Source organism: Sarcophilus harrisii, chromosome 4, assembly GCF_902635505.1.
Source record: "Sarcophilus harrisii chromosome 4, mSarHar1.11, whole genome shotgun sequence".
NCBI classification, from domain to species: domain Eukaryota; kingdom Metazoa; phylum Chordata; class Mammalia; order Dasyuromorphia; family Dasyuridae; genus Sarcophilus; species Sarcophilus harrisii.
Window position 1 is genome coordinate 15,666,112 of NC_045429.1, and position 26,207 is coordinate 15,692,318.

At 42.1% G+C, this 26,207-nt stretch overlaps 1 protein-coding gene across 7 annotated transcripts in view; it reads right to left on the reverse strand.

Moving 5' to 3' along the window:
• The window catches only part of NFIA (nuclear factor I A), a 429,987-nt gene that overhangs the window by 393,358 nt on the left and 10,422 nt on the right, over positions 1 to 26,207 (reverse strand). For all 7 annotated transcript variants that reach the window (XM_031969010.1, XM_031969009.1, XM_031969013.1 and 4 more), the window contains exon 2: positions 23,609 to 24,140. In XM_031969010.1, coding sequence (XP_031824870.1) covers positions 23,609 to 24,140 — 532 coding nt within the window. The remainder of the gene's footprint in view (positions 1 to 23,608; positions 24,141 to 26,207) is intronic.

The following is a 26,207-nucleotide window of genomic DNA, read 5'->3' on the forward strand; positions in this document are numbered from 1 at the left end:
GCCTACATCATTCTCACGGAGGCAAAGATTTCAGGAAAAGGTCAAGTCTGTGGGACTCAGGACGGAACAATTCATGGTCAGTGTGAATGAATGGGTGGTGGCGGTCTCCCCAAGTCTCTTTGGGGAACCTGGTAGTACCCACAGATACCTGCAAGGTCAAGAATAGTCTTGGTTTGATTTCATTGATTTGAGAAGTAAAGCAGAGAGAGAGATAGACAGACAGACACAGAGACAGAACAGATGGAAGAGAGAATATAAAAGGGACTCACACTCCCTTTAGTGGCAGGGAAGTCTGAGAGAGTTCATATTCAGACAACTTCTGAAACAAGCATCTCACGTGGACACCCTTGGTCCTTCCCCAGCACCTCGCCCTGAGCATCTTCAGCTGACACTTTGTTCTCTGTGGCTCCCTCAGCTAGGAGGGGCTGGATGTTCACAGGTGCCATCTTTGCTTACAATGTCTCCTGTTCCAGAAACGGTTGTGTTTTCCAGAGACATAGGAGCACAAGGATAGCCCAGCCTTTGAAACTAAAGCTGCCAATTTTGAATTTTTTTAAAAGCAGCTCCATAAGCTCAAGATGATTTCTGTTTCTTCCACCTTTGCTACTGCTACATTAACCCTGATCTGAGTCAATCAATAAGGAGAGAAAAAGGGCCCTGGCTAGCAGAACTGACAAGGGACGACTCAGAGTTCCACAGGACCTTTAATCCCTTTCTCTGAGTCTGCCTGTGACCAGCAGAATCCAAGAAGGCCGGCCTGAGGTGGACAGTGGGCAGAACAATAGTTCTGGAAGCCTTTGAAGAAGCCAGCAGGATGTGCTCCCCTTCTGGACACCAGCCCCTATCCCCAGGTGTCCAGCAAAGAACCAGAAGAGGACGACTCCTCCTCTGAGGTCACTTGCTTTGAGAGCCATGGAAAAAAAGAGATGAAATAAATGGCATCATCACCGCCAGCCTACGTAAAGTAAAAATAGGTCGGTGTGGTCATCCGGCAGCCTGGATATTGCTCATCATGAAGGAAACCTGGGTTTTTTCCATTCAGTAACGGGGGAGAAGTGACAGGATTAAGGCAGAGCTGGTCAGATTTCATGCTGATGACACCCGAAATCAGGACAAATGATATTCTATTTGATTTATCAATTTTAAGCACCTATGGTGTGGAAGGCACTACAATGAGCTGGAAGGTTACAGACTAAAAAGCATCCCTGCCCTCCAGTAACTTACAATCTAATGGAGTTTAAGAATCAGTATAATTCATTCAATTGATAAACACTTATTAAGCACATTCTATGTTCTAGGCCAGTGGTTCTCAAATTCTGGTCCAGAGCATCCTGGGAATCTCTGAAATCCTTTCAGAGAGTCTACAAATTCATAATTAGTTTTTATTTTTAATGTGATCAATATCTATAACTATAAACCACATAAACAAAAACTCTTTGGACAGATCCTCAATCATTTTTAATAGAATAAAGATATTGAGAACAAAAGTTGGAGGAGCACTGTTCTAGGCAAACAGAGATGTTTACTCCAAAGCAGAAAAAGACCAAAGAGACCTTCAGACCAACCCTCTCCTCTTACAGATTAGGAAACTGAGGCTCAGGGTGCTTAAGCAATTTTCCAAAGTCACATAGGATTAGAATCCAGGACCTCTGTCTTGAGGATCTGTAAACTTGGTTTAACCGAATTTCAGTATAACTGGCTTGCTTGGCAATATTTTGAATTTTGTTTTGTTTTGTTTTTTTCACTAAAATCTATGGTTTTGAGAAGTCCACAGGCTTCATTAGATTGATCGCCCAAGGAGTCCAGGACACAGAAAAAATGCTTAAGAACTCCAAATCCTGAGCTACATGCCATACAAAAGGTCTAAGTCGTATGTTATTTAACTGAACATGGTTTTTGCTGAGTTATTATTTTTACAAATAATAGTATTTCACATTTATATCATATTTGGAGATTTGAAAAGTACCTCATTTGATCCTCATATAGATATTATTATCATCCCTATTTAACAGCAAGAGAGCTGAAGCCCAGAAAACATAAATCACCCAGCATGTATTAAAAGGTAGGATTTGAACCCCGTTCTACCAATCGAGATCTCTTTCCACCATGACCTCAGATGCCGTCTTTAGAAAGGGAACAAGTTTTTTCTTGGGGAAGCGTGTGCATAAGTCACCCCGAAACTATGCAAAGACCATATATAACAAAATAAAACCATCAGGTAGATGAGGGTATTTGTATACAGATGGTTTATTTAATCTGCAGACAACATGGTTTTCCCTTTCCCTGGAGGATCTCAACTGCTAACATCCCATGAACAGTATCAAGTTCACTTCACTCTTCTCACTGACTATAAAACAAAGAAATCTGTCTTGAGTTTCCTGACGTTCCACATGTTACTGTGACTAATCCTGAGCCATTTTATTCAGAGAGCTCAGAGTAAGTGTCTATGACAGTCCCATGCCATTTGAAATACACCAGACATGCTCTCTGTCTTCGGAAATAACGACAGGACCACTCATCTGCCTGGCTCTTACAAATTAAAGGGCAGATTCTCCTTTCTGATTAAATGAGGAACTATAACAAAAGAAGGAAAAGCACTACGTGGGAAATAGAGTTTAGCCTCATTCATTTTCTTCTTTTATTTATTTTTTTTAATTCCATTTATCAGCCATGCAGTATTGGTGCTGCTCCCCATCACCATCTGTACACACTTTCCCAAAAGACCACTGCAGCTGTCCAGTCAAACATTCTCTCTCTCTCTCTCTCTCGCTCTTTCACTCTCTTTCTCTTTTTCTCTCTCTCTCAATCTAATAAATATACAGTTGAGAAGGTTCTATAAAAGTAGTATTTTAATTTGAGGGTTCTTTTTTTAAAAGGATGAAGCAGATCAAAATGGAACCCAAATCACTGTCTAGAGCAAAGTTTCTCAAGAGACTTCTATCCCCAAGAATCAACAAAACTAAGATTTGAGATTTCCTACCCAGCCCAGGGACTGAGCTTTGTTTGTATGATTTTTTTCCAAAAGAATTTACCTACTACCATATGATTTAATGGCTCAAATCTAATCTCCCCTACCTCCCTTTCCTTTTTAAAAATTTTCATTGCCTAATGGATTGATTTAATCTTTTTACTTTTTCTTAAGGAACCACTCGTTCTTTATTTTTGAAAAATGAACAGGATGGTATTTTTAAGGTTGTGCCTGTAAATGTTTCTTTGGAAAAATGTTTCCACAGAAGCAACAAATAATAATTTTAAAAAAATTAGGACTCTGGACCTTCTTGAATCTCTTTTAAATATTAAGAAAAAAATAAAATGTCTCAAATAAACAAAGCATAAAATTTACATTTGATGTTTTGTAAAAAAAAAAAAAAGCTATAAAATAACTAGATCAATCAAATTAAGTTGTACCATAACCTATTGCATAAAGTTTTAGTTCAATTTAAGACTGAACTAAGATTTCTGGAACACCCCACCCTATTTGTTAACTTTATATTTATGTTGTATATATTTTTATCTATGGTTATTGTCTTCCCCATTAAAATTTAAGCTCCTTGAAGGCAGATTTTTCATTCTTTGTAGTGACATCCTCAGCACCTAACATATACCTGCCAGGAAGCAGGGAAGAATTCCTTGAAAAAGCTAAAAATTTCTGGGCTGCTTTTTTTTTTTTGTAATTTTCTTATTTAAACCTTTGAAAACCTTAAAATTTTAGAGAACTAACCAAGTGCGAGGGACTGAGGGCCGGATGTAGCTGAAGAGCTGGATATTAACTGGTAAATTTCCAAGTATTGACTATTACCTGGTAAGTTTCCCGGCTGGTTAATTAATATCTGGTGAGTTTCACCGGTAAAGGCTGTCATTATGGGAAACCACTGGAACACGACCAAAGCATCCTTCACCAAGTCTGTGGCCCAAGCCTTTCCCAGGGTCTGCTGCCGCTCCCCCGAATCTGCCAGCTCCCCAGTTCATGGAGGACTACAGAGGCCAGACCGGGCCTCCAGCCTCCTACACAGCACTAAGTTTGAAGGGGGATGACTTAACTCCTTCTCACAGCTCTGCCCTCACAGAGTACTTTTTATACCGGAGCCGGTCTGAGAAAGCCTCTTCTGTCCCGGCTGTAAACTTGGGAGTTCGGCTAAGAGGGAGGTGAAGGCGCAAAGCTGGAAAGACCACAAGGCTAGCAAGGAAAGGTCTGGCTGCCCCTACTTCAAACAGCATTCCCTCCACCAGCCTTTGTGGAAGTACTACTTTGGGCAGGGCAGCCTGCTAATGCTAGGGTCCCAGGGCCAGATACCCAATTACTCCTGCCCGGAGCAAATTGTTCTAACCTCCCCAAAGGTTTCATTTCTTCACCTCCAAAGAACAACGATTATACCTACTGACGGAGCTTTCAGGATGACCCAATGAGATGAAGAATAATCAAGAATAGCAACAACTTGCCATTATGCGGTATTTTAATGTTTGCAAAGTACCACATGTGTGAATAAACATATATATGCATATATACACACACATAATCTCCCTTGATAAATGGTAAAAGTCCCTTAGGAACTTAGGTGCTTTATTTAATATAAAATTTAAGGAAAAAAAACAAATATTAAATTCCAGGATTCAGTCTTACTAGCTCTTAATTTAGTTGCAACTTCCTAAATTCCCAGAAATATGAAAGAACAATGATGATCCTTTGTAGGTAAAATAGCAAAGGGGAGGAGGAGCTACACAGTGTGACAGAGAAGAATATGCAGTGGCTGGATTCTCAAGAAATGTGGACCGGGGCTTCTGGACCACCCTATGATGGTTTACCTTCCTCAAGCAAGTTTTCTCATCTGTAAACTGGGAAATCATAAATCCTACGTCATCAGTCTCGGAAGGTGGTTAAGAGGATGGTATCAGATAATTGATGTAATGTCCTATGTAAACCTGAGAGCCCTGTTACATTGTCACTAATTATTATTAACAATAAAATTTTATGCTAATCATCATTATCATGATCATCATCATGTCACTGAAATGAAAGCAAGCTAAGGAAATTATTGATTAGTCTAGTGTGGTGGAGGTAAAAGCAGAAGAGAGATGAAGTTTGAGGGGCGTGGATGTCAGGGTTGGGAGGGGCCCTAGAACATGGAATATCAGAGCCCTGGAAAAGAGAATGTCAGAGCCAGGAATGATTCGACAGACCCACAAAGAGGAAATCATGTTTAGGGTCCTAAATACAGAGCTAGAAAAGAGCTCATCTAGTCAAGCATTTTCATTTATAGAAAAGGAAATTAGGCCCAAAGGGATTCAGTGACTGCCCAGATCCCCAGCAACCCCTGCATTTTCCCTGGGGAAGAACAAGCAAGCTTTTAGTTAAAACACATTTGAGTCAATAGATCCAGAAGAGGAAAACATTCAAGTAATTTTTTCTTCTCTGAACAATCCTATGATGCTACAAAAACTATTCGCCATTAAAAAATAATTTTTTAAAACTCTCAAAAGAATTGAGAGACAGACAGGGACAGAAACAAAAAAGAGACAGACAGAGACAGAAAGAGAAAGAAAGAGAGAGAGATTGAGGTCAATATAAACTCAATTCCTTTTGGAAAGTCCCACAGACCCGTGCTAAGACAGACTACTGAAAACCTAAATCACAGAACCAGAACAAGCTTTCCAGACTGGTTCCATCCCATTCTCCTTTTTCTGGGGCAGAAGTTTACTGCCCCACTCCAGAGAGAAGCATGGTAGCCTTAAAGATCTCTGGGGAATCCTAACTTGGTCACAACTGAAAAACTGGCAGGTGATTAATTTAATTAATTTAAACAATCAACTGACTTAGAGGATGTTTTATTTTGGCTCAATTCTCCTCATCTTATTAATGAGGAAACTGAGATCCGGAGGGGAAAGTTACTTATTCAAGGTCATCTGGCTAGCGAGCTCACTGCTCATTTCAAAATGGGGAGAAAATCTGAAAGAATATTTGGAGAAGAAGCAGCAGCCCTTAAAATGTTGGTTACAGAAATGCCATTATGACAAATGTTAGGTTTCCAAACAGAGAATTCCACATCTGTCTGACAGAGGAACATTACCAAGTCATAAAATTAAAAAGCACAGTGGAACCCACAATGAATTTGAGTCAAAGGGCCTGTCTATTGTCTGCATTGCCATGGGTAATTTCCCCCCTTTTAGTCTCAGCTTTAATAATAATAATAATAATAGTAGTAGTAATAATAATAATAACTGGTTATTTATATGAAACTTCAAAGCTCTTGACAAATATTAGCTCAATTTATCCTTGCAACTGCTGTTATTATTCACATGGGAAATTGAGGATTTCCTCAAGGTCACACTCAGGTCTAGCCCAGGTTCCAGATCCTGTACCATTTCACTGCCTATAAAATAAAGGGATTGGCCCAGCCAGCCTGGGAGGATCTTACAAGATCTCCATCTTAGGGAGGACCTCCGTTGTGTCCTCCCTCCGATGCTGTTGCAGAGAATTCGGCAGAAGGTGGAGCACCTTGGAACTCTTCCCAGGCTCACTGCGGCCATGATGCAAAGGTAACCTGAGGGTTCCTCTCATTTTCCCTGTACTGGGAAGCGACCATCACGGCTTCATTGTTGCTAAATCATGTCCACCCGTGGCAGGACCCCACGTAATCCCCATCGGGTATAAAATCAGTTTCTCCCAAGCCAAAGTGACCGTTTCCCTTGTTGACTCACCAAGGTTTCTGGGTGAAATTTCTGACTTTCTGAAAAAGTCAGGGTCTCAGTAGCTTAAAAATACATGTAGGTGGGACCGCACAAAGGCACACATTTATACAGTTTTGCATATTCTTCATCTTTTTCCTGAGTCTAGGAAGCAAAAGTCAAGAACAATACACTCTTGAGTCGGGCACTTAAAGCATCAATATTCTCTTTCTCCAAAGGGCCCTCCCGGGGCCTGTGAGATAGATAGCACCCTTTTCTCCCCATCCCTCCTGGCTTTGTTTTACTGAACGGCAAAAGGCCAAGTTCAAATCCGATTTTTCTAAATCCAGATGGCCATTCTCTGGGCAGGAAACTAAGGCAGAAAAACTTAACTCCTGAAGGCTTTATCATTACACTAAGAAACTAAGTCCGGGGACTCACAACTACCCCAAAGTTCGCGGGAGGAAGACCTCATATTCCTATAAAGCCACTCACGGCCACACAATCGGGCCCAGCAAGGACCCACTATCTTTCCCGGACAGGAACTCGCAACAATAGTGATGCTGTTAATGGCATCCAGCTACAAAGAAACCATTCTCAGAAGTTACTTGAAACTGCTTTTCCTAAAGCAGAAAATCTACCCCTAAAAAGAAAGAAATATATAAGAGAAAAGCAAGTGAATCAACTCCTCCCACCTCTTGAAACAGGTACAACTGAGTCTATTTTTTATCAGATGTTCTAAATAGGAAATTACAACCTCCCTGTGAAACGTCACCAATTACCAAATAACAGCCTCTCTGATGTAACGATCATGAACACTCCCCAAAACAAGAACAACCTTTGTATAACTATTTGTCTTCTGGCTCTTCCTGTCTGAACTCCATCAATGGCAGAGACAAGCTGAAAAAACAGGAATCATAATATTTGAATTCACATCCTGGTCCGTCCCCTTCTACCTGTCCAAATCCAGATAAAACATATAACCTTCTTGCTTCACTTCTTTGTAAAAAGAGTTTGAACTCGAATTCTCTTTCGATGTGGCTTCTGCTGATAATAATCAATAATAAACAATAGCTAGCACTTACATATGATTTGCACATCTTAAAGTATATTACCTTTTTTAATGGAAAAAAAGATGAGAACCATATAAAAGTGATAATGATGACAGCAACTGAATTTAAGAACATTTTTAAAAGACGTCAAACCAAATGTATATAACATCCTACCAACGTGAAAGGAGAAGCTCTCGAAATATACAAAGCCGGTAGGAGAAATTAAAGCACATGGGAAAAGATGAGGTCCACGCCATCTTGTCTGTTATAGTCATCCTGGAAATTCTTTCAATGAGCCTGGAGCAGCTAAGTGCCCATCCTAGTCTTTTTAGTCTATTTTTTAAAGTTCTTAATTAATCCACCTACAAAATTGTCCCCCAAACTTTTAACACAAAGAAGAGGTGCAAGATTAGTGATTGTCACAAGACCACATCTTTCTGCGTCTCTGAACCCACCTAAATATAAGATGAGAAGCAAGAAAACAATAATAATCATAATAATATAACAGTGGGGCCCAAGAATCATCCTTAGACTCAGAAACAGATAGATTCAAATCCTGCCCTTTGATACATCCTGGCTATGTGAGTCATTTCACTTCTCAGAGATCCCAAGCCACTATTTTAAGACTAGAAATCGTAAACCCATTGCTGATGCTCATTGGTAGACAAAATATCTTCCTTAGAAAGCTCCCCGTATGGATGAAATCAGAGGCCCCAAATTATTAACAAATAATAATAACAAACACATGAATTTTTAATTTTATGAAACACTTTCCCCTTATTATTTATATAATTATTTATCAGTATTAATATTTTTTATTATTGTTGTCCAGGGACCATTTGAGTATTCCCATTCTGTTTCTCTCGTGCATGTGGGGGAGTGAATGCATAGAAGGCTATCCTTGGTGGTCAGGAAGATGTACGCCCCATATCCTCACAAACTGGAGGTGAGACCCTGGTCAGATCATTAAACCTCTCAGAGATTTTTAAAGATTTTGTTTTTAATTAAACCTCAAGTACTCACTAAGATTTTCAATGTCACAGAAGCCACCAATAAGCATCAGCGAAGGGCATTTCCATACTAGAAATCTCAGAAGCAGACCAAAATAACCAGAGCTTACCTAACAGTTTAAGGTTCACCATATACTTCAAATTGGGCATCTTATAACTGATCAAAATAATTACTAATATTCATAAGGTGCTCTAAGGTTTGCAAATATATTCTCTCATAATAAAAACTCACCTGTTAAATCATACACTGTGCTGTACATACATCATCTCATCTGACCTTGATAGTAATATTATGCAGGAGGATTTTTCCCCACTTTACTGATCAGGAAACTGAGGGCCAGAAATTCGGACTGAAAGGCCAGTCTGACTCTAGGCCGGTCATCTAGCTTCGGTACCGTCCCCTTCTACCTGTCCCAATCTGGATAAAATATATCACCTCTCCTGCCTCACTTCTTTGTCAAAAGAGTTTGAACTTGATATGTTAAAAGTCCATAAACAACACAAAGACACTTTGGCTTATAGGTTCTATGGCTATTTCACTCTTGTTTATATTTTTAATAGGAATTAATGCTTAAAAAATTAATTTCACAATGCAGAGCCCGGGGCTCGAACCTCTATTATCCCAAAATGGAAAAAGGTCCAAAAGAAAAAAGGCTCAAGATATCCAGCAAGAGCATCTGCAGTGGTACCGACCAGAAGCCTTTGCTCAAGGCAAGAAGAGCAAAATGAATCGAATCCCGAGGATTCTGAGAAATCGCAACATCTCCCTTTCAGTCAGCTTCGTCCTCCCTCGATGGCACTAAACATTCAAACTTGCCATGAGGTAGGGCTCTATAGTCCATCTGCCTGCGGCCTCCCTGCTTTTGCCCTTAATCAGACAGTTCCCTTGCAGCCAAGCACTGCAGAAGGCCATGGGAGTGTGGGTCCCCCTGGAGCTGCAGTCAGATCCCTTGGGAGGCAATGGGAGCTTTGGGGCTGCCCGTGATGGGCCCCCGGGTGTCCAGTGCTCCATTCCTTCTTGCAGTCACCCGAGCCCAGGGAAGGATCTTCTTCAGACTTGGGGCCATAAAAATGTCGAGGGAGGGGGGACAGGGGCAGTTGGTGAGGGAAAATTACCTCGACCAAATTTCACACCCTGAAAAGCAGGTCCATAATTTTAACCAATAAATTCGATTTAACAATATAACACCACGGTTCCTAGGCCATCCAATGCCAACTATTTTCCCCTGTCCAAAATCCAACCAATCAGACGCGAGTTGGTGACTCACCATAGCTACATCTCACCCAATTGTATGAACGTGTTGCGCGGCCCAATCAGGTTCTGACACAATTACAAAAAAGGGAGAAAAAAAAGGGCACCCAAACCATGGCAACAGAAACAACCGCCTGGCAATGGCAGCTGCTCTGCAGACAGACATACAGCTTTTAAAGAGTCTTCATTTAAAAAAAAAATACTCTTTATCAGCATTTTCACTCCCCCCGCCCCCTCCCATAGGCCACTGACCATAAGGGAAGAGCCCCTCTTTTCAAAAGCCAAACTGGGTCTTGCCCGTCATGGCTCATCTGACCATCTCTGTCCACTCAGCAGTCCTGAGGAGCCTATCTGTGGCTCCCTAAAAACGCCCACGTGTAGTGGGGGGAGGCTGCTGGTGGCACTTAAGAAGCAGCCTTTCCTAGCAGGTCTGGAGCTGGAAAAGCCGGATTTGGGTGGGACTGAAAGTGACTTTTCCAAGGTGACACAGGTGCAATCTCCACTGCCGCCGGCTTCCCTGTAACATCCTCCCAACTCCATCCTCCTGAGCTTTATTAATTCCAGGACAATAACAATAGTAACTGGTTTCCAAAAGTCTTACGGACGGGACTCTCCTTTGGGCCCACAAGGGGACCTGCAGGGGAGTCATTCCTGTTCCAGAGCAGCTCACTGAGGCTCTCAGAGACCTTTCTGATTCCTGATCAGCCCCTCCATCCTCTCCCACCTGGGCCCTTAATGGACCAAAGCTGCTTATAATCTAGACACAAAGGCAGCATGGGATAACGAAAAAGGTCCAGGTTTGAACCTCAGCTCAGCCATTTACTTCTTCCTGATCTTCTCAGATTCCTCTATTATAAAATACCAGGATTGAACTACATAATCTTCCACCTTTGGCTCTTTTGACCTCAGTTTACCTTTTCCTGAAAATAGGCAAACATAAACCAACAAGCATAGATTAAAAGCCCTCTGGGCTAAGTAGTAGGGATACAACTGGCTCATCCAAATAAAGAACATGGCAGAGGGAGACTCAAGGGGTGGAGCAGAAGAAAGAAATGATCCCAACGGACCGCCCAAACATCAGTGGACACGGCCTAGCAGGGATCTGCCCTCAACGTACAGGCGCAAATAACTGTCGCTCACACAAGAGAACGACACAGACAAACTGAGCGTTTCCCGTCTCACGATGCACAGTAGCAGGCAGGGCTTTTCCCTCTTGCACTGAAATCATTCAGAGTTAAGCTTGGGGAAGTCTATAGTAGCAAAAACACCCCAAGCTGCTCACATCAAGTCATTTAAATGCATTAAAATTAAATCTGTCCCTGCTTCCCACTTCCCTTTTCTCCATATGAAACTCAGTTGAAAGTCATCAACGTTCTCTTTGTACAATTACATCTTCTCCTCTCAAAATCTGGGGATTTCCAAATTGGTTTTAGGAATCGATTCACTTGCGATCAGGGTCCATGGCGTGGAGGCTACAAGTTTCCTGCTGCAAACACATAAAACATCTGAAAATGGATAGGGGGGCTGTGGCTGAGCACTGGGATGGAAGTCAAGACTCCCCTCCCTGAGGGAGACCCTCGCTCACTGGGCGACCCTGAGTAAGACCCAGTCTGCCTCAGTTTACTCATCTGTAAAATGAACCAGAGAAGGGAATGGCAGACTACTCCAGTGCCTTTGCCAAGAAAACCCCAAAGAGGAATCAACCGAAGAGCCACCGCCGGACTCAGCAGCGGGAAGAGATGGGTTCCAATCCAAATCCAAACCCTGGGCCCAAGGGTTATTCCCGAGCAAGTCCCAGCAGCACTCTAGAACTAGCTGCTTCCTCTGTGCCCCAGGAGGACTAGCCCATCACGGCCATCTCGCCAACGAATGTGAACACGCTCGGCCCACACGAGCCTTCTCAAAAACAAGATGGCCTTGTGCCTTGGGACCCATCTGGGCTTCACTCTTACATCCTTGTTAGCTATGGGACCCCAACCAAGTAAGGCCTCAACTGCCTCCATCCCCCATTGGGAACAAAGGTGCCTCATCCCAAAGTCTCACTGAGTCTGTGGCTTTGGGGATAGAAACCCAGGACCGCTCCGCCCACCAGACTCGTCCGCCAAAGGGACTCCTGAAACACGCCTCGCAAGTGCCCACGGTCTGAAGTCAAGGACTCGGGCCGCTCCAGACGCCAGCCCAAGACTGACCGCCTGGCGACCACCCTCATCCTTCCCAGCTGTGAGGCAACCCCCACGTTGTGACAGAGAAAACTTGAATTCAATACAAAAGGATCTTTGGGGGAGAAGAAGGGGAGAGAGTTGGGCAAAGAGATGGAGGACCTTCTGCTTTAATGAATAACTAAGAGGATTCAAAAGGGGGACGTTTGCAATCCAAGCAACCACTACTTGCATTTCCCCAAGGATTTCAGACTTTTCCGTTTGTCCTGAAGCCAAACTTCCTTTTATAGTCTGTCTCCCCCAAATAGTGTGAACCCCTCAAGAGCAGGTACCATTAATAACCAAAGTACTTAATTATCCTTTTTCACTCATTCACTTACTCATTCTCATCCTATTCCCAATATCATATTCACCACCCATCCCTAATTCCCTTCTGTTGAAAGGAGATGCAACATGGAGGGAGGTGGGGAGGGTCAGCAAGCAGAAAGAAATTAAAATTTTCCAAAATCTTGAAAGCAGGAGGGTAAACAGCAAAATTGTGGCACCGGAGGAGGGTCTCTGGGCAAGGGACTTTCCTACTCTCAGCTGGCAAAATGGAGTGAGGGTCGACTAGAAGGCCAATGAGATCACTTCCAGGATTGGGTCTATAATCCAATGATTAAAATAACAGGGGCAGCTTTATGGCCCAGTGGAGAAAGCACCGGTCTTGAAATCAGGAGGACCAGAGTTCAAATCCCACCTAGTCCTGTGATCCTGGGGAAGTCACTTCACCTCAATTGCCTCACACACACAAAAAAATAAAATAAAGAAAAAAAAAGAAATGAAAGAAAAGAACAAAAGAAAAATAACTGAAATGCATGTTTCTCCTTAATTCATGGTCTAAATTAGCCAACACCACCACAAATCAAGTGTTTTCTGTGGATTATACATATCTTCATCACAATTTCCACTAAAGATGTGAATTTGGTATAGATAAGAACAAATGTTGCTCTTCTGGATCCAGCTAGAACCAGGAGCCCTTTCTGGAAAGTCCACTCTTTTGTCACCCAGGAACCTTTTCATAATCCCTCTCCCCTTTCAGGAAGGTTTGGTCAGTCGATAAATCAATCATTCAACCAGTGGTGCAGTTACAAAACACCTGCCACATGCACTATCCTAGGCACAGGAAGACACGGACGGAAAAGAGACAGTCTCTGCCCTGTGACCTAAGCAGGAGCAACCCCAGGAGGCACTTCGCCACTTGGGCCAATCTCACCAAGCCACGGGAAGGGCTTTTCTAGGAACTAACTGGGTGGGAGGAGAGAAAGAAAGGGGATATGAACGGGGACCGGCCTTGGGAAGAGTCAGGAAGCCCCTGGGATCCAAAACCTTCAAAAGAAAGAAGCTTCTCTGGCCGAAGAGCTGGCATTGGGTTCTAGCTGAATTCTCGGAGGCTTGGGGTCATGGGGGTGGGGGGGTGGAGGGGGGTCTGTCGCTCTTTTACTGGGAGGCAAAGACGTCTCTGATTTGGAGTCAAGGAGAGTTTGGGAATCACCTGGGCCAAGCCTGCAGTTTGCTGGTGACGTTGCTGGTTTTCCTGAGCAGCAGCTGGAGGCTAGTTAGTGAGGGGCTGGGTACTGTCTGAATTGGGACAGAGAATGTAAGGATGGTGTAGGGTGTGTATGAGTGTGATTGTGTGTGTGTGTGTGTGTGTGTGTGTGTGTGTGTGAAACTTTTAAAAGAAATCCTGTGTTGGGGCAGCTAGGTAGCACAATGGGTGGAGCACCAACTCTGAAGTCCAGAACCTGAGCTCAAATCTAGACCCAGACACTTAACACTTCCTAGCTGTGTGATCCTGGGCAAGTCATTTAACCCCAGTTATCTCAGCAAAAACAAAAATAAAAACAAAACACAACAACAACAATAACAACAAACAAACAAACAAACAAAAGAAAACAAGAAATCCTCTTTGTCATAAGGATCTCTGGGATGAAGAAAAGGAATGAGCACAGACAAGAACATGGGTGCTATTTAAAAAAGAAAAAATCAGTACAAATTCATCTAAAAAACAAAGTGCTTTATAAACAGGATCCCCACAACAACCTTAAGGGGTGGATATTATTATTCTTAATTAACAGAGAAGTAAACTGAGAATCAGAGAAGATAAACTACTTGCTTGTAGTCATACAGCCACAAGCCCTGAAGCTATGAATCAAATCCAGAACTCTCCTATCTCCAAGTCTACGGAGGTTCTCAAATAGCGAAGTCATCCCTTTGATGAAGGAGCAGGAAACTTTTCAGAGAATCTCCAGGACGACGCTCAGGTTTGGGGTCTAAGAATCTCTCCACATGCGCACGTGCCTGCTCCACACACTCTCACACAGACTCACTCACACACACACTCACATTCTCTTTCACTCTCATTTTCTCTCCCACATACATTCCCTGTCTCTTAGTCTGACTTTCTCCTCCCTTTCCTCTTTCTCTGTCTCTCCTCTTTCTCCCTCTCTTTGTCTCTGTCTCTTTCTCCTTCTCTCTCTCTTCTTCCCTCTAGTCCCCTTCCTTTCCTCCTTTCCCTCCCTCCCTCTCTGTCTCTCCTTCTTTCTTCTTCTGCCTCTCCCTTTCTCTGTCTCTTTGTCTCTTCTCACTCTTCTATCTCTTTCTCCTCTCTGTCTCTCCTTCTCTCTCTTTTCTGTTGTTTTCTCCCTCTCTTTCTCCTCTGTCTCTTTCTCCTCCTCTCTCTTTCTTTGTCTCTCCTTTTCTCTCTCATACACACACACACACACACACACACACACACACACACACACACCCCTCTACCACCCTTCTAATGCCTGACCCAACTCAGACTGATGGCCAATCCCTGTGCCCCACTCTCTGCCTAGCAGACAAGCAGTCCTCGGGAAAAGCAGCACTGGCTGGCAATAAAGCGAGTGCCGGGCCACTCCTGAGGCTGAGTCTTCCCACTGTGATGTTTCATCTCCCCATCCGATTCTCAAAATTGTTTTCAATAATCCGTATTGACATTTGTGAACAATTAGGCCGGCTACCGCTTCTGTGCGCGACTTAAAAGGCGGCCACGCTGCTCCGGGCCCTGTGGAAGCGGCTTGAGGGCTACACCAAGGGAAACACCCAGCCCTACTGTGTACAGCGGCGACCACAACAAAGCCTGTGGTTTCTCCCACACTCGCCTTAAATAGATTTAAATTAATGCTGTTCATCATTGGGTGGAAAAGAAGGGAAATATAAAAAGGCAGTAACTGGGAAGGCAGAGCCAGCCAACAGAACTCGGAAATTTTCTTCCCAACACGCAGACCTCAGAGCTCTAAATGGGCTGACCTCCATTCGGAGCTCCAGCCACCGAGGTAAAATGGGCCTTTTGGTCCTTGTCTGGGACACGGACGCCTGCTCCCTCCTAGAAGGAATGCCGTTCCCCCAACAAGATGGAAAAATATACACATGGATCTCCATATATTCAGGATGAAATATATACATGTATCTACATATATGTACATGGTAAAAAAAAGTATGTATCTATATATACATGAAAACATGTATATGTAACTACATATACATACATGATGAAAATATATACATGTCTACATATACACATTGTGAAAATATGTATCTATATATCCATGGAAATATGTACATGTAATTACATATGTATACTGATGAAAATATACATGTATCTACATATATGTGCACGGTAAAATCATGTTTCTATATACATGAAAACATTACATGTAACTACACATACATGTATGGTGAAAATATACTGTGTCTACATGTACATGCATGATAAAATATTGTACATGCATCTACATATATGTACAGGATGAACATATATACATGCATCTACATATATACATGATGAAAATATACATGTATCTAATCTACATACATAGTGAGAAATACATAAAGCAACTACATATGCATACATGATAAAAAACATACATGTAACTGCACACATGATGAAACTATACGTACAGTTACATATACATATGTGATGAAAAGTACAGACATGGAACTGCATATATACATTGTGAACCACATGTATCTACATGCACATGCATGGTGAAAACATACATGTATCTACAAATACAGGCATGACGAAAATATAAAGGTATCTACATATACATACATGATGAAAATAAAAATGTATCTCCATATGCATATGATGAAAATATATAAATGTATCTACATATGCACACATGATGAAAATATGTAATGTATCTACATATATATGCAATGAAAAATATCCATGTATCTACATATACATGCATGATGAAGATGTGTGTATGTAACTACACATACACGATGGAAAATATACGTGTATCTACATGTGCATACATATATGTACATATATACAGACATATACCAGTAGTGTTTGTGTGTCCCTGTGTGTACACAAACAAGTTGTGTGTAGAAAGCGGTTTAGAAGAGAAGGTGATGATCAAAACACAAAACTTCAAAGTCATAGCCCAGGAGTAGAGTTAATACCTTAAATAATATACGCCCTCAGGGATTTATATACAGAACATATAAATCTTCTCTGAATAGAAATAATAATAATGATGATAACAATAAGAACAGGCAGCGTTTACAGCATTCATTAAGGGTCATGGGGTGATGGACACGTGCCATATAGATGTACGTGTTTATATACATATACACATATGCAGAGATCTATATAGAGAAATCTACACCTATAGAAACTTTGTCTTCCAATCTCCCAAAATACCCAAAGCAGATTTTAGCCAGTTTTGGGGCTGTGAGTGCTAGTTACTGACAAAGGAAGGCAATTAAAGAGGGGCTTGTGGGGTAGCCAAGAGCGGCCATCACATCAGGTTTTGGGTACAATGGGGAACCCTCCATGGGCCACACGGAGTCCTGGGACGGCCTAAATCCACTCGCTTCTACACCCGAGGCCTTGGCCAGGCTGCTTTCTCAAGCAGCCTGCCACTGGGCCGGCCAAAGCCATGGGATTCTGTGGGAGGCTATGGATGATGATTCTGGAAAGATTCTCTGAACATCGTCAAGTCTGAGAGGCGCCACAGAGGCACCTTTTCTGACGGGAAAAGAAACTGAGGAAGTCAAGTGACTGAGGGAACAAGGGCTTGACACGCCCTCTCTCCCATTGCTTTCCTGATGAGGAAACTGAGGGTGAAGGGAGTTCCCTAGGGCCACGCGAGGGTCCATGACCTCTTCTGGTCAATGCAGCTCTCTTCCCGCTCAAGAATCTCAGAGAGGGATCTGGTCTGCGGACACAGTGTGCCACAGTGGTTAGAGACAACCCTGGAGCTGGGCCCACCGGGCCCACCCTGCCCCATGATCCAGGCGGCCTAATTTGCGGCCGGACAAATGTCCGAGAGGTATCAGTGGAAGGATGTTTTTGTGGCTGGAGATTTCCACAACGTAGCACCAATGCCCACACCTCAAACACCCCCCAGAATCCTGACATGATTATAAACAGGCAAACTGTGGGAGAAGTCTCCTTGTAGACTCACATAGCTCTAGCCCTGCAGGGTTTGAGTTCAAATCCAGCCTTAGGAACTTCCTAGCTGTGAGATTCAGGGCAAATCCCTGGACCTTTTTCAGCCTCAGCTTACTCCTCTGTAAAATGGGGAGAATAACAACCCTAGCCTTCCAGGGTTGTTATGGAGACTAAATGGTATAATACATGGACAGCACTTTGTAAACCTCATACAATGTACCTATTATCATTATTCCTATAGAAAAAAAAGGTTTAGAACGGGCCCCTGTAGGTTTTTTTATATAAGATACCCACTCTCCCAGTGAGACCTGACTTTGAAGTTTGTATTATGACCACTGCACATGTCCTGAGGAGCAGTCTACATGTAACCTGGACGTGTACATGCAAACACACACACAAGCACAAACACATACTCACACTCACACACACAATACTCACACACACACACTCACACACAAACACACACTCACACTCACATACACACACACACATTCACACTCACACACACAATCACACACTCACTCACTCACTCACTCCTGATCTTACACCTGCTCTTTAGCAGTGGGAAGTAGATTCTCAATCTGTCAACATGGCCATCTGGCTTCACTGCACATCGCGGCTTCCTATAACATTGTATGAAGGAATGACAACCAAAAAGCCCAAAAAAGGCATCTGCGTAGAGGACTCAGACCTGGGCCTTGGGGGCCCAAGCGTGGGGCAGGACGAGCCAGGGCCCGGTCACAGGGATCTCCCCCCGTTCTGCGGAGGCCGACGGTGTTGGGGACAAAGCAGGAGGGAAGATGAACCCTTTAAGGAGGGTACAGGGCTTCTGACAGCCAGGGTGGCTTTCTCAGTGACCCGGAGGGTCTTCCCAAGCCCTTTCCCAACTCGTCTGCCCCTGAACTGCTGCCCAATGAAGCGGTTGGTCCTCCACGAGCAGGGAGTGCTCCTTCTGCATCCCAAGGCAAGCCTGGGAAACACCTACTATGTGCCAGGTGCTGTGTAAAGCGCTGGGAATACAAATATGGACCGAAAGAAAGAAGCAGGAATTGAAAGAGGTTCTCAATGAGAGATGCAGAGTGGGAGGGGGATCTAGCTCTGACTCCCACCTCCCTGGCCAAGCCAGCTCTCCCCCAATCTTTGGTTTCTCAGCTGGACAACGTGCGCAATAACAGCACTGACTCTGGTGGAAAGTCCAAATGGAATAAAGTAAATAAAGATCCGAGTAAATCACCACGTTGGAGGTTTTGCGGCTGGTTATAACTAGTGTTACAGTTACTTTGAAACAGGGGCTTCTCTTCAACGGCCAATTGAGTGGGATCTTTCCGGCCGAAGGTTAAGGCCTGAGTAAAAGTGAAGACAGTACGGCCAGGAAGAAAGTAATGAGAAAGAAGAAGGAGGGGGAGGATAAAGAGGGAAGAGGAAGAAGAAAGGGATGAGGAGGAAAATAAGGAGAAAGAGGAGAGGGAGAGAAGGACAAAAAGGAGAAGGAAAAATTGATAATAATAATAATAATAATAGATGTTCATATAGAATTTTAAGACTTTTGTGATATTTTATGTACATGGTAGTCACTATCTGAGTAACAATACTCCCCTCCTTTTAAACAACAACTCTAAGATTCATAAGGAGATTTGGCTTCTTAAATTATTTTAAAAATTAGCAAAGGCATCAATGAAACAGAGTACGATGCTATTTGTTCCATTTATCCAAAGATTAAAAAACCCTCCAAATCAAAACTACTCCCACGCAGACACACATCTACGCACATCTGTACACAGCTGTCTGGGCAGGTTTAATTCCCTCCCCAACCCACTAATGACAATTGTCAGAAATCCCAGGGGGCCGCAGCAATTCAGCGGCCCACAGCCAGCCGGCTACCCCCATGCTCCAGACAAGCCCTTAAAAAGTCTGACCTCTCACCCAATGGAGTTCCCTCAATTCAGAATCTTTTCTACCATCTGATTATATTAGCAGAAGTTCTACTGGGGCAGTTAGGGGAAGAAAAAAAAAAACTTCAAGAAAGTTCTCGGTTGAGTGCCTACTAATGAACAAAGGTTAACTTTATCTGAGAGGTCACATGCCTGGTGGCTAAGGTGATGACCTTAACAACTGAAATTGTGACCTTGCCACGTGCCGGGGATATTGTAGACTCTGATACAGATCATGTGCTAAAGGACTGGTCTGGCCATAAATTAGCTTTGACTCCCACGATGAGGACGGTGGACCATGCTACCCTCCCGTCTCCGAGTCACCAAACGGTCCATGAGAAAACCCTAAAGAAGCCCAAATGGAGGGTCTAAAAATAATAATAATAAAACTTCCATTTTATGAGTTGGAACGGCGATCTTCCTAGCTAGTGCTCGTATTTCACTACATTTTGGTTTTCTTTAAAATATATATATATATATATATATATATATATATATATATATATCAAATTCATATAACTCTTAAGGTTTCTCGTCGTCAAGAAAAAAAATTGGCACCAAGATCCTGTATTGTACTTTGCAGCAACCAAATGCGTCTGAGAAAGAATAAAACATTGTTCCTTTAATAAGATAATTGAATCTGCATTAGTAGAAGCATTCTTCAAGTATTTACACGTGTGTTCTCTCAAAGATTACAATTTCCGACCAAAGAAAAGGCCTGAAAGCTAAGCAACAATTACCGCATCCATTTTAGAAGGCACGGAGTATGTCGCTGTTGAAGTCATCGAGAAAAGGCATTTTTGGAACCAGATACTCCATTTAAAAAAAAAAAAAAGGAGAGAGAGAGAGAGAGAGAGATAAAAAAAAAGTGCTTTGGATAAAAAGGCCACAATTGTCTTGGCATATAGCTCAAGGCACGTTTCAGAGTCTGTGCCTCCTGCCAATACTGGCAAGTTCTCAAAACTTTTAAGGAGGTAAAAACATTGTTTAGTGTTTACAAATCTTCAGTATTCTAGCAGATGCTTGTCAAATCAGTTATATGTAAGTTGACCAACCTACCTAATATTTGAATTGGCAACTTCCCTTCCATAAATAACAGGTCTCGGACTCTCTCAGATCCAGCCTAAAACGTTTTCAGACAAAGGGCCCTTAATATTTTCTTTTGCAATGCTCCTGTCGCGCACACAGCAGAAGCTGCCATGACTGCGGGCCTGTATGAACCAATGGCCGCCAAGTTGGCCACTGTTCAGGCATTGCTGAGGATTCTGGGATACAGCAAGAAAACCAAATCGAAAGGTAGAGACATCGGTGAGGTTTCCGATCAATCTTCCGGAGGCCTTCAGGGGTCGCCTCCTCCATGACTTCTACGGGGCATTTTACAAGCATTACCTTCCCTTGCCCCCCAACTGCACACATCCTCCTGCCCTGTCCCTACTGGGGAAGATCTCTGGGCAAATGTTAGCAGAGCTCCCCGGAACAATGATATTAGGGAAAAGAACCGATAAGTGGCACGTCAAGCTCGGAGAGCCTTGCACTCCACAAGAATTATTTGATTTATTCAATGTTGGAAGTCCATACCAAATTTAACCAAATCTAACCCACTGCTCTCCTCTCTCTGGAAGAATATCTGTTCACCTGTTGGCGAGCTCCAATTTTTAAGCTGGTCAAACCAAAGCATTTATTACTTTGATTTTTTTTTTTAATCTCAAGAAGGTAAACCACAAGACAGCATGGGCCATGGTCACCGGACATCAATGTGTAAACACGTATTTTTTTTTCCCCCAGTGGGAGGACGGATGAAATGAGGGAAGCTTGCTTTTCCCTCCCATTATCTCCATAGTGACATGTACACATAAAGATTTAAAATCATATGCTGGCAATATTGGGACTTAAGGTTAAAAACATGTGGGTTTTGCTAAAGAGACCCCGCGAGATACTTACTTTTTAATTTATGCTACCTCACACTGGCAATGCACACACACAATTTCCATTTCACCAAGAAATCTCTGATGACGTGACTCTCCTAACAATTTAGTGATGACACTTTAAGAAATATCTGTCTCCCTTACATCACTGCTTTCTGGGTCCAAAAAAGTCACAGAATCAGCATGCCAGTTCCCCCCAGAATCCATTGCAGGAAAGGCCTGAAGGCCCCAACAGTGACATCCCCAAAGTAAACATCAATAGTCTCCTGTGACCCGCTGACTCCTCAAAGCAAAATTTCTGTAGGTCACCAAAAGTCCCCATAAAATTGTACAATGTGACGTTTCTGGGGGGTTTCCCTTATATTCCTCAGAAAAATAGATAAGTAAATCAATGAAATAGACAAATAAATAAACTGAGATAGACAGACAGATAGATCTGAGGCATTTCCCCCTATATTCCTCAGGTAAATAGAAATAAATAAATGAAATAGACAAATAAATAAATACAGATAGACAGACAGATAGATAGGTAGGTAGATCTGGGGAGTTTTCCCCTCTATTCCTCTGATAAACAGAAGTAAATAAATGAAATAGGCAAATAAATAAATAGAAATAGACAGACAGATAGGTAAATCTGGGGAGTTTTCCCCTATATTCCTCAAATAAATAGAAGTAAATAAATGAAACAGGCAAATAAATAAATATAGATAGACAGACAGACAGAATGATAGAAGGTAGATAGGTAGATCTGGGGAGTTTTTCCCTATATTCCTCAAATAAATAGATAAATAAATAAATGAAACAGTCAAATAAATATAGACAGACACAAACAGACAAACAGGCAGTTCTGGGGCATTTTCCCCTCTATTCCTCAGATAAATAGATAAGTAAATAAATGAACCAGTCACATAAATATAGACAGACAAACAGACAAACAGATAGGTAGTTCTGGGGGGTTTTGCCCTATATGCCTCCAATAAAGAGATAAGTAAATCAATGAAACAATCAAATAAATATAGACAGACAGACAGACAGACAGATAGGTAATTCTGGGGGGTTTCCCTTATATTCCTCCAATAAAATAGATAAGTAAATAAATGAAACAGGCAAATAAAGACATAGAGATAGACAGATAGATAGCTAGGTAGATAGGCAGGTAGATTAAATAACTGACTGGTAAGATTCCACAACTTTCATTCTTCCATCTGGCTCAAATAACCACTATGACGGTAATCTAGCAAGACCGGTATGTACATATGAAAAGTCAACAAATTACACAAGACTTGAGCTTTCACATAACACAATGTACCTTTTGTCTAAAGCAAGGCTGAAGGAGAATATACAAATGCATTATTTCATGCAACTCTCAATACGTTCCCTTCAGGCCGCCTCTCAAGATCTCCAGCAGCTTCTCTAGCAAGGCATTCTCCCCCGGCCGCCCCTCCCCAAGAAGTCCCTATAAGACAACACTGACTTGGCCCCTTTCTGAATCTATCCGAGTTGAGCCAATTCCCAACCTCAGAATGGTCCGTTCTGCATAGACCGGTTACTTCTGACATGAGTTTCGCCGTCAATTAGTCATAAGAATATTTGTTGCCCAGCTCCTTTAAATAATAAGCTTTCCCATCCGCACCGCTCCCCAATGTCTAGGCTTATTCTGTTTTTCCAGTGTAAAAGAACAGTAATTTGAGAGGTTATGACTCAACTTTTTTTTTTAATTGGCAGAGTGGGCTTCAGAAAGTTCTAGTAGAGCACTACTAAGAATCTGTCCCCAGTCACCAACTCGGGTGCGTTTTTTGGTACGTCACACACGTTTTTATCAATTCTTCCCCACTGTCGCTCGCTTGGGTCAACGTCATCGAGGGTGTTTTGGACACGTCTCCGAGGGTTTTGGACCCGTCTCCGGGACTTACCAACAGAACCCTCGAGCGTGAGCGTTGACCCAAGGCTGGGGCTTCCCACCTGAAGGAAGGCAGGCTCTAGGCCTAAGGCCTCTGAAGCCCTCCTGCCTGCCCTGCACATGCAGGGCCCCTCACCAAGCTCAGAAGTACATCTGCAGAGCTGGCCATCATCAGCATAACAGAATACGGATAAAAAAAGAAGTAAAGGTAGAACAATATTTGGCTGCCACCACACTTACCTGCTGCATGAACAAAATATGCCAAATATAAATCGAGTTCCTTAACAGAAACTCCTATGTGATGGGGCTGGACACACAGCCCTGGGTTTGAGCACTGTGGGGACTTTACAAGGCGCTCTCCGTCAGTACTTTCGAGTGGAATACCTTTAAATAAAATCACCATCACAAGGTCCAACCTCCAGACTTTATCTGCCTGGCGAAGGCAGTCAATTCTTCGCATCTTGCCTTTCTGGTCTGGGTTAGAAAGAACACAACATGGAGGCTTTTTCCCCGTAACCGTGAGAACAAAATCCTCGCGATATTCAGGTCGGATGTCTTTCCGTAATTTGGCCAGAAGTCTGGATGCCCATTTCTGTTTGACTTCAGGTTTCTCACTTAGCAACTCATCCTTCACTGCTCTCTCTTCTTCCTTTGACATGCGCTTCTCGTGTTTTTTAAAGTATTTTCGTTTTCGGGCTTGCAGGTTGAACCACGTGTACGCGAAGGCTCGGACGTGGGGCAGAAGTGCTTCGATGAAGGGATGAAATTCATCCTGAGGAAAAAAATATAAAAATATTTAAATGTGTATCTGTATCTGTGAACATTGGGGAAGCCAAAGAAAAAACATTTTTCCTTAAGAAAATATTCACAATTTGAATGAAATGGTGCTTGGACATGGCCCATATGGATGTACCAAAAGTCTTCTAAAGGAAAGAGACATGGAGAAATAAGACCAGGATCATAACCCTAGCAGAAGGAAGAGAAAGGCTAGCTTAAAAATTCAGTATTTATTCAGCATCAACATTCAGTGGGTCTCCCGAGTCACTGAGGCCTAGTGTTCAAATTCACCCGGGATGGCCAGTGGAAAGCCGATTTACCCCAGGGGAGGCTGAAGATTTTCAGCCCAACCTTAGCTGGGTTCCAAAGTAGGCATATCTAACTTTGCTCTAGCTTTGACCCCACTACTTGTGGGGTAGCCAGGGCATGCCCGCCAATTTGGCAAACCCCGAACCTTTATCTGCCAATCAACGTTGGTACGTAGAAGTCCAAGGCGAGGCGTAGTAAAAATTTTCTCCGAGATGGATTTAGCAATGGCAATCGGTCGTGCTAGAAAGTTTCTCTCTGAGAGACTTCACAGAGACTTTTGAAACTTGGTGCTATTCATATTTATTCTATTTTAATAGTGCTTTTGGATGTCAAAGAGAGGTACAGATAATCCTCCCCAAAATAACAAAAATCCAGAAAAAAAAATTGGGGGCACGTCTCCTTCAAAAGAAAAAGCAAATTATTTTCTTTCATATCTCTCTTACCAAAAAAAAAAAAAAAAAAAAAAAAAAAAAAAAAGAATTATGTCCAAATACTAATGCTGTGAGTACATAAAACTTGGAGTAGTAGAGGGAGAGATGATGGTATTGAAAAAGACGTACTTGTAAACAGAAAATCTGAAAGCCTCTTTATGACCAGAGAGGTTACAAATATATGGATTTTTAAAATTTTATTTATGTAAGGAAGAATGATTTGCTTTTAATGAAAAAGATATTTCAGGTTATCTTGCTAGGAATTTAAAAAGTCAATGTTTTTCAAGTTTAGGATATTTTGATAAATATACTGTTAAAAATAAAAGGCTATAAATTTAAGTTCTTAAAAGTATCCAATAGGTAAGCTAAATTTAATAGAGAATGGTGATCGGTATTATTGTATAATGCCAATTAATTCAGTGATAACACCTGATATCTTCCACGAAAATAAACCTGTAAAAAATATGGAAGCAGAAGCTATATAAGGCTTTACAAGGCCACAGAATGCTTCCTAAATATATGATTATTCTCCAATGACTCTCTCCATTCCAAAAAAATTTTTTTTCTAAATAACTTGTTTATTTTCATACAAGTAAACATTAAAAGACATATAGAGCTGCTGAATTATATCAACGGGGAGAAGGGGCAGACTAATGTTCTAAAATAGGCTTTTATTTTAAAATATAGTTTCTAATGGCCTTCTGAAGAATGTCTACATCTCAAAGTTCCAAATAATTAGACATCGCCCCATCACACACACACACACACACACACACACACAGAGTCATCAATATTGAAATATTACCTTAGCTTCATAACCTAATCAACATGTGCCCTTTACAGGCCAACAGGTTAAAATTCATATATACATTTCTTGTTGGGTACGGTTAGGGTTAAATAAAATACTAGACATCGTGACACAGTGATGAAGGAAAATTAGAAAAGCACTACAACAAAATTGGTCTTAAGTAGAAATTATTATTAGTAGAATATTTACCAAATAAATCATTTAGGCCAGGGGGCATTTTTTTTTCCCATTTCTGGGCACGTTGGGCCTAGTATTTCCCGTTAAGTTTTAAGAAATGTTCTCTTTTCAGTAAGAATTTTTTTTTCCGAGTCAAGGCAGGCACAATATATGTGCCTGCTTTGGTGAGAGAGAAATAGCTTGACAGAGCCCAATCTACACTAAGAGCAGCAGCCGGAGCCACTAGAAGCCATTAAAAAAAAAAAAAAAAAAAAAAAAAAAAAAACACCGAAATATTTCTGATGCCTGAGAGACCCCAGTTCATTGCTCTTTTAAAAGCCCTTTTCCTTCCCTTCTT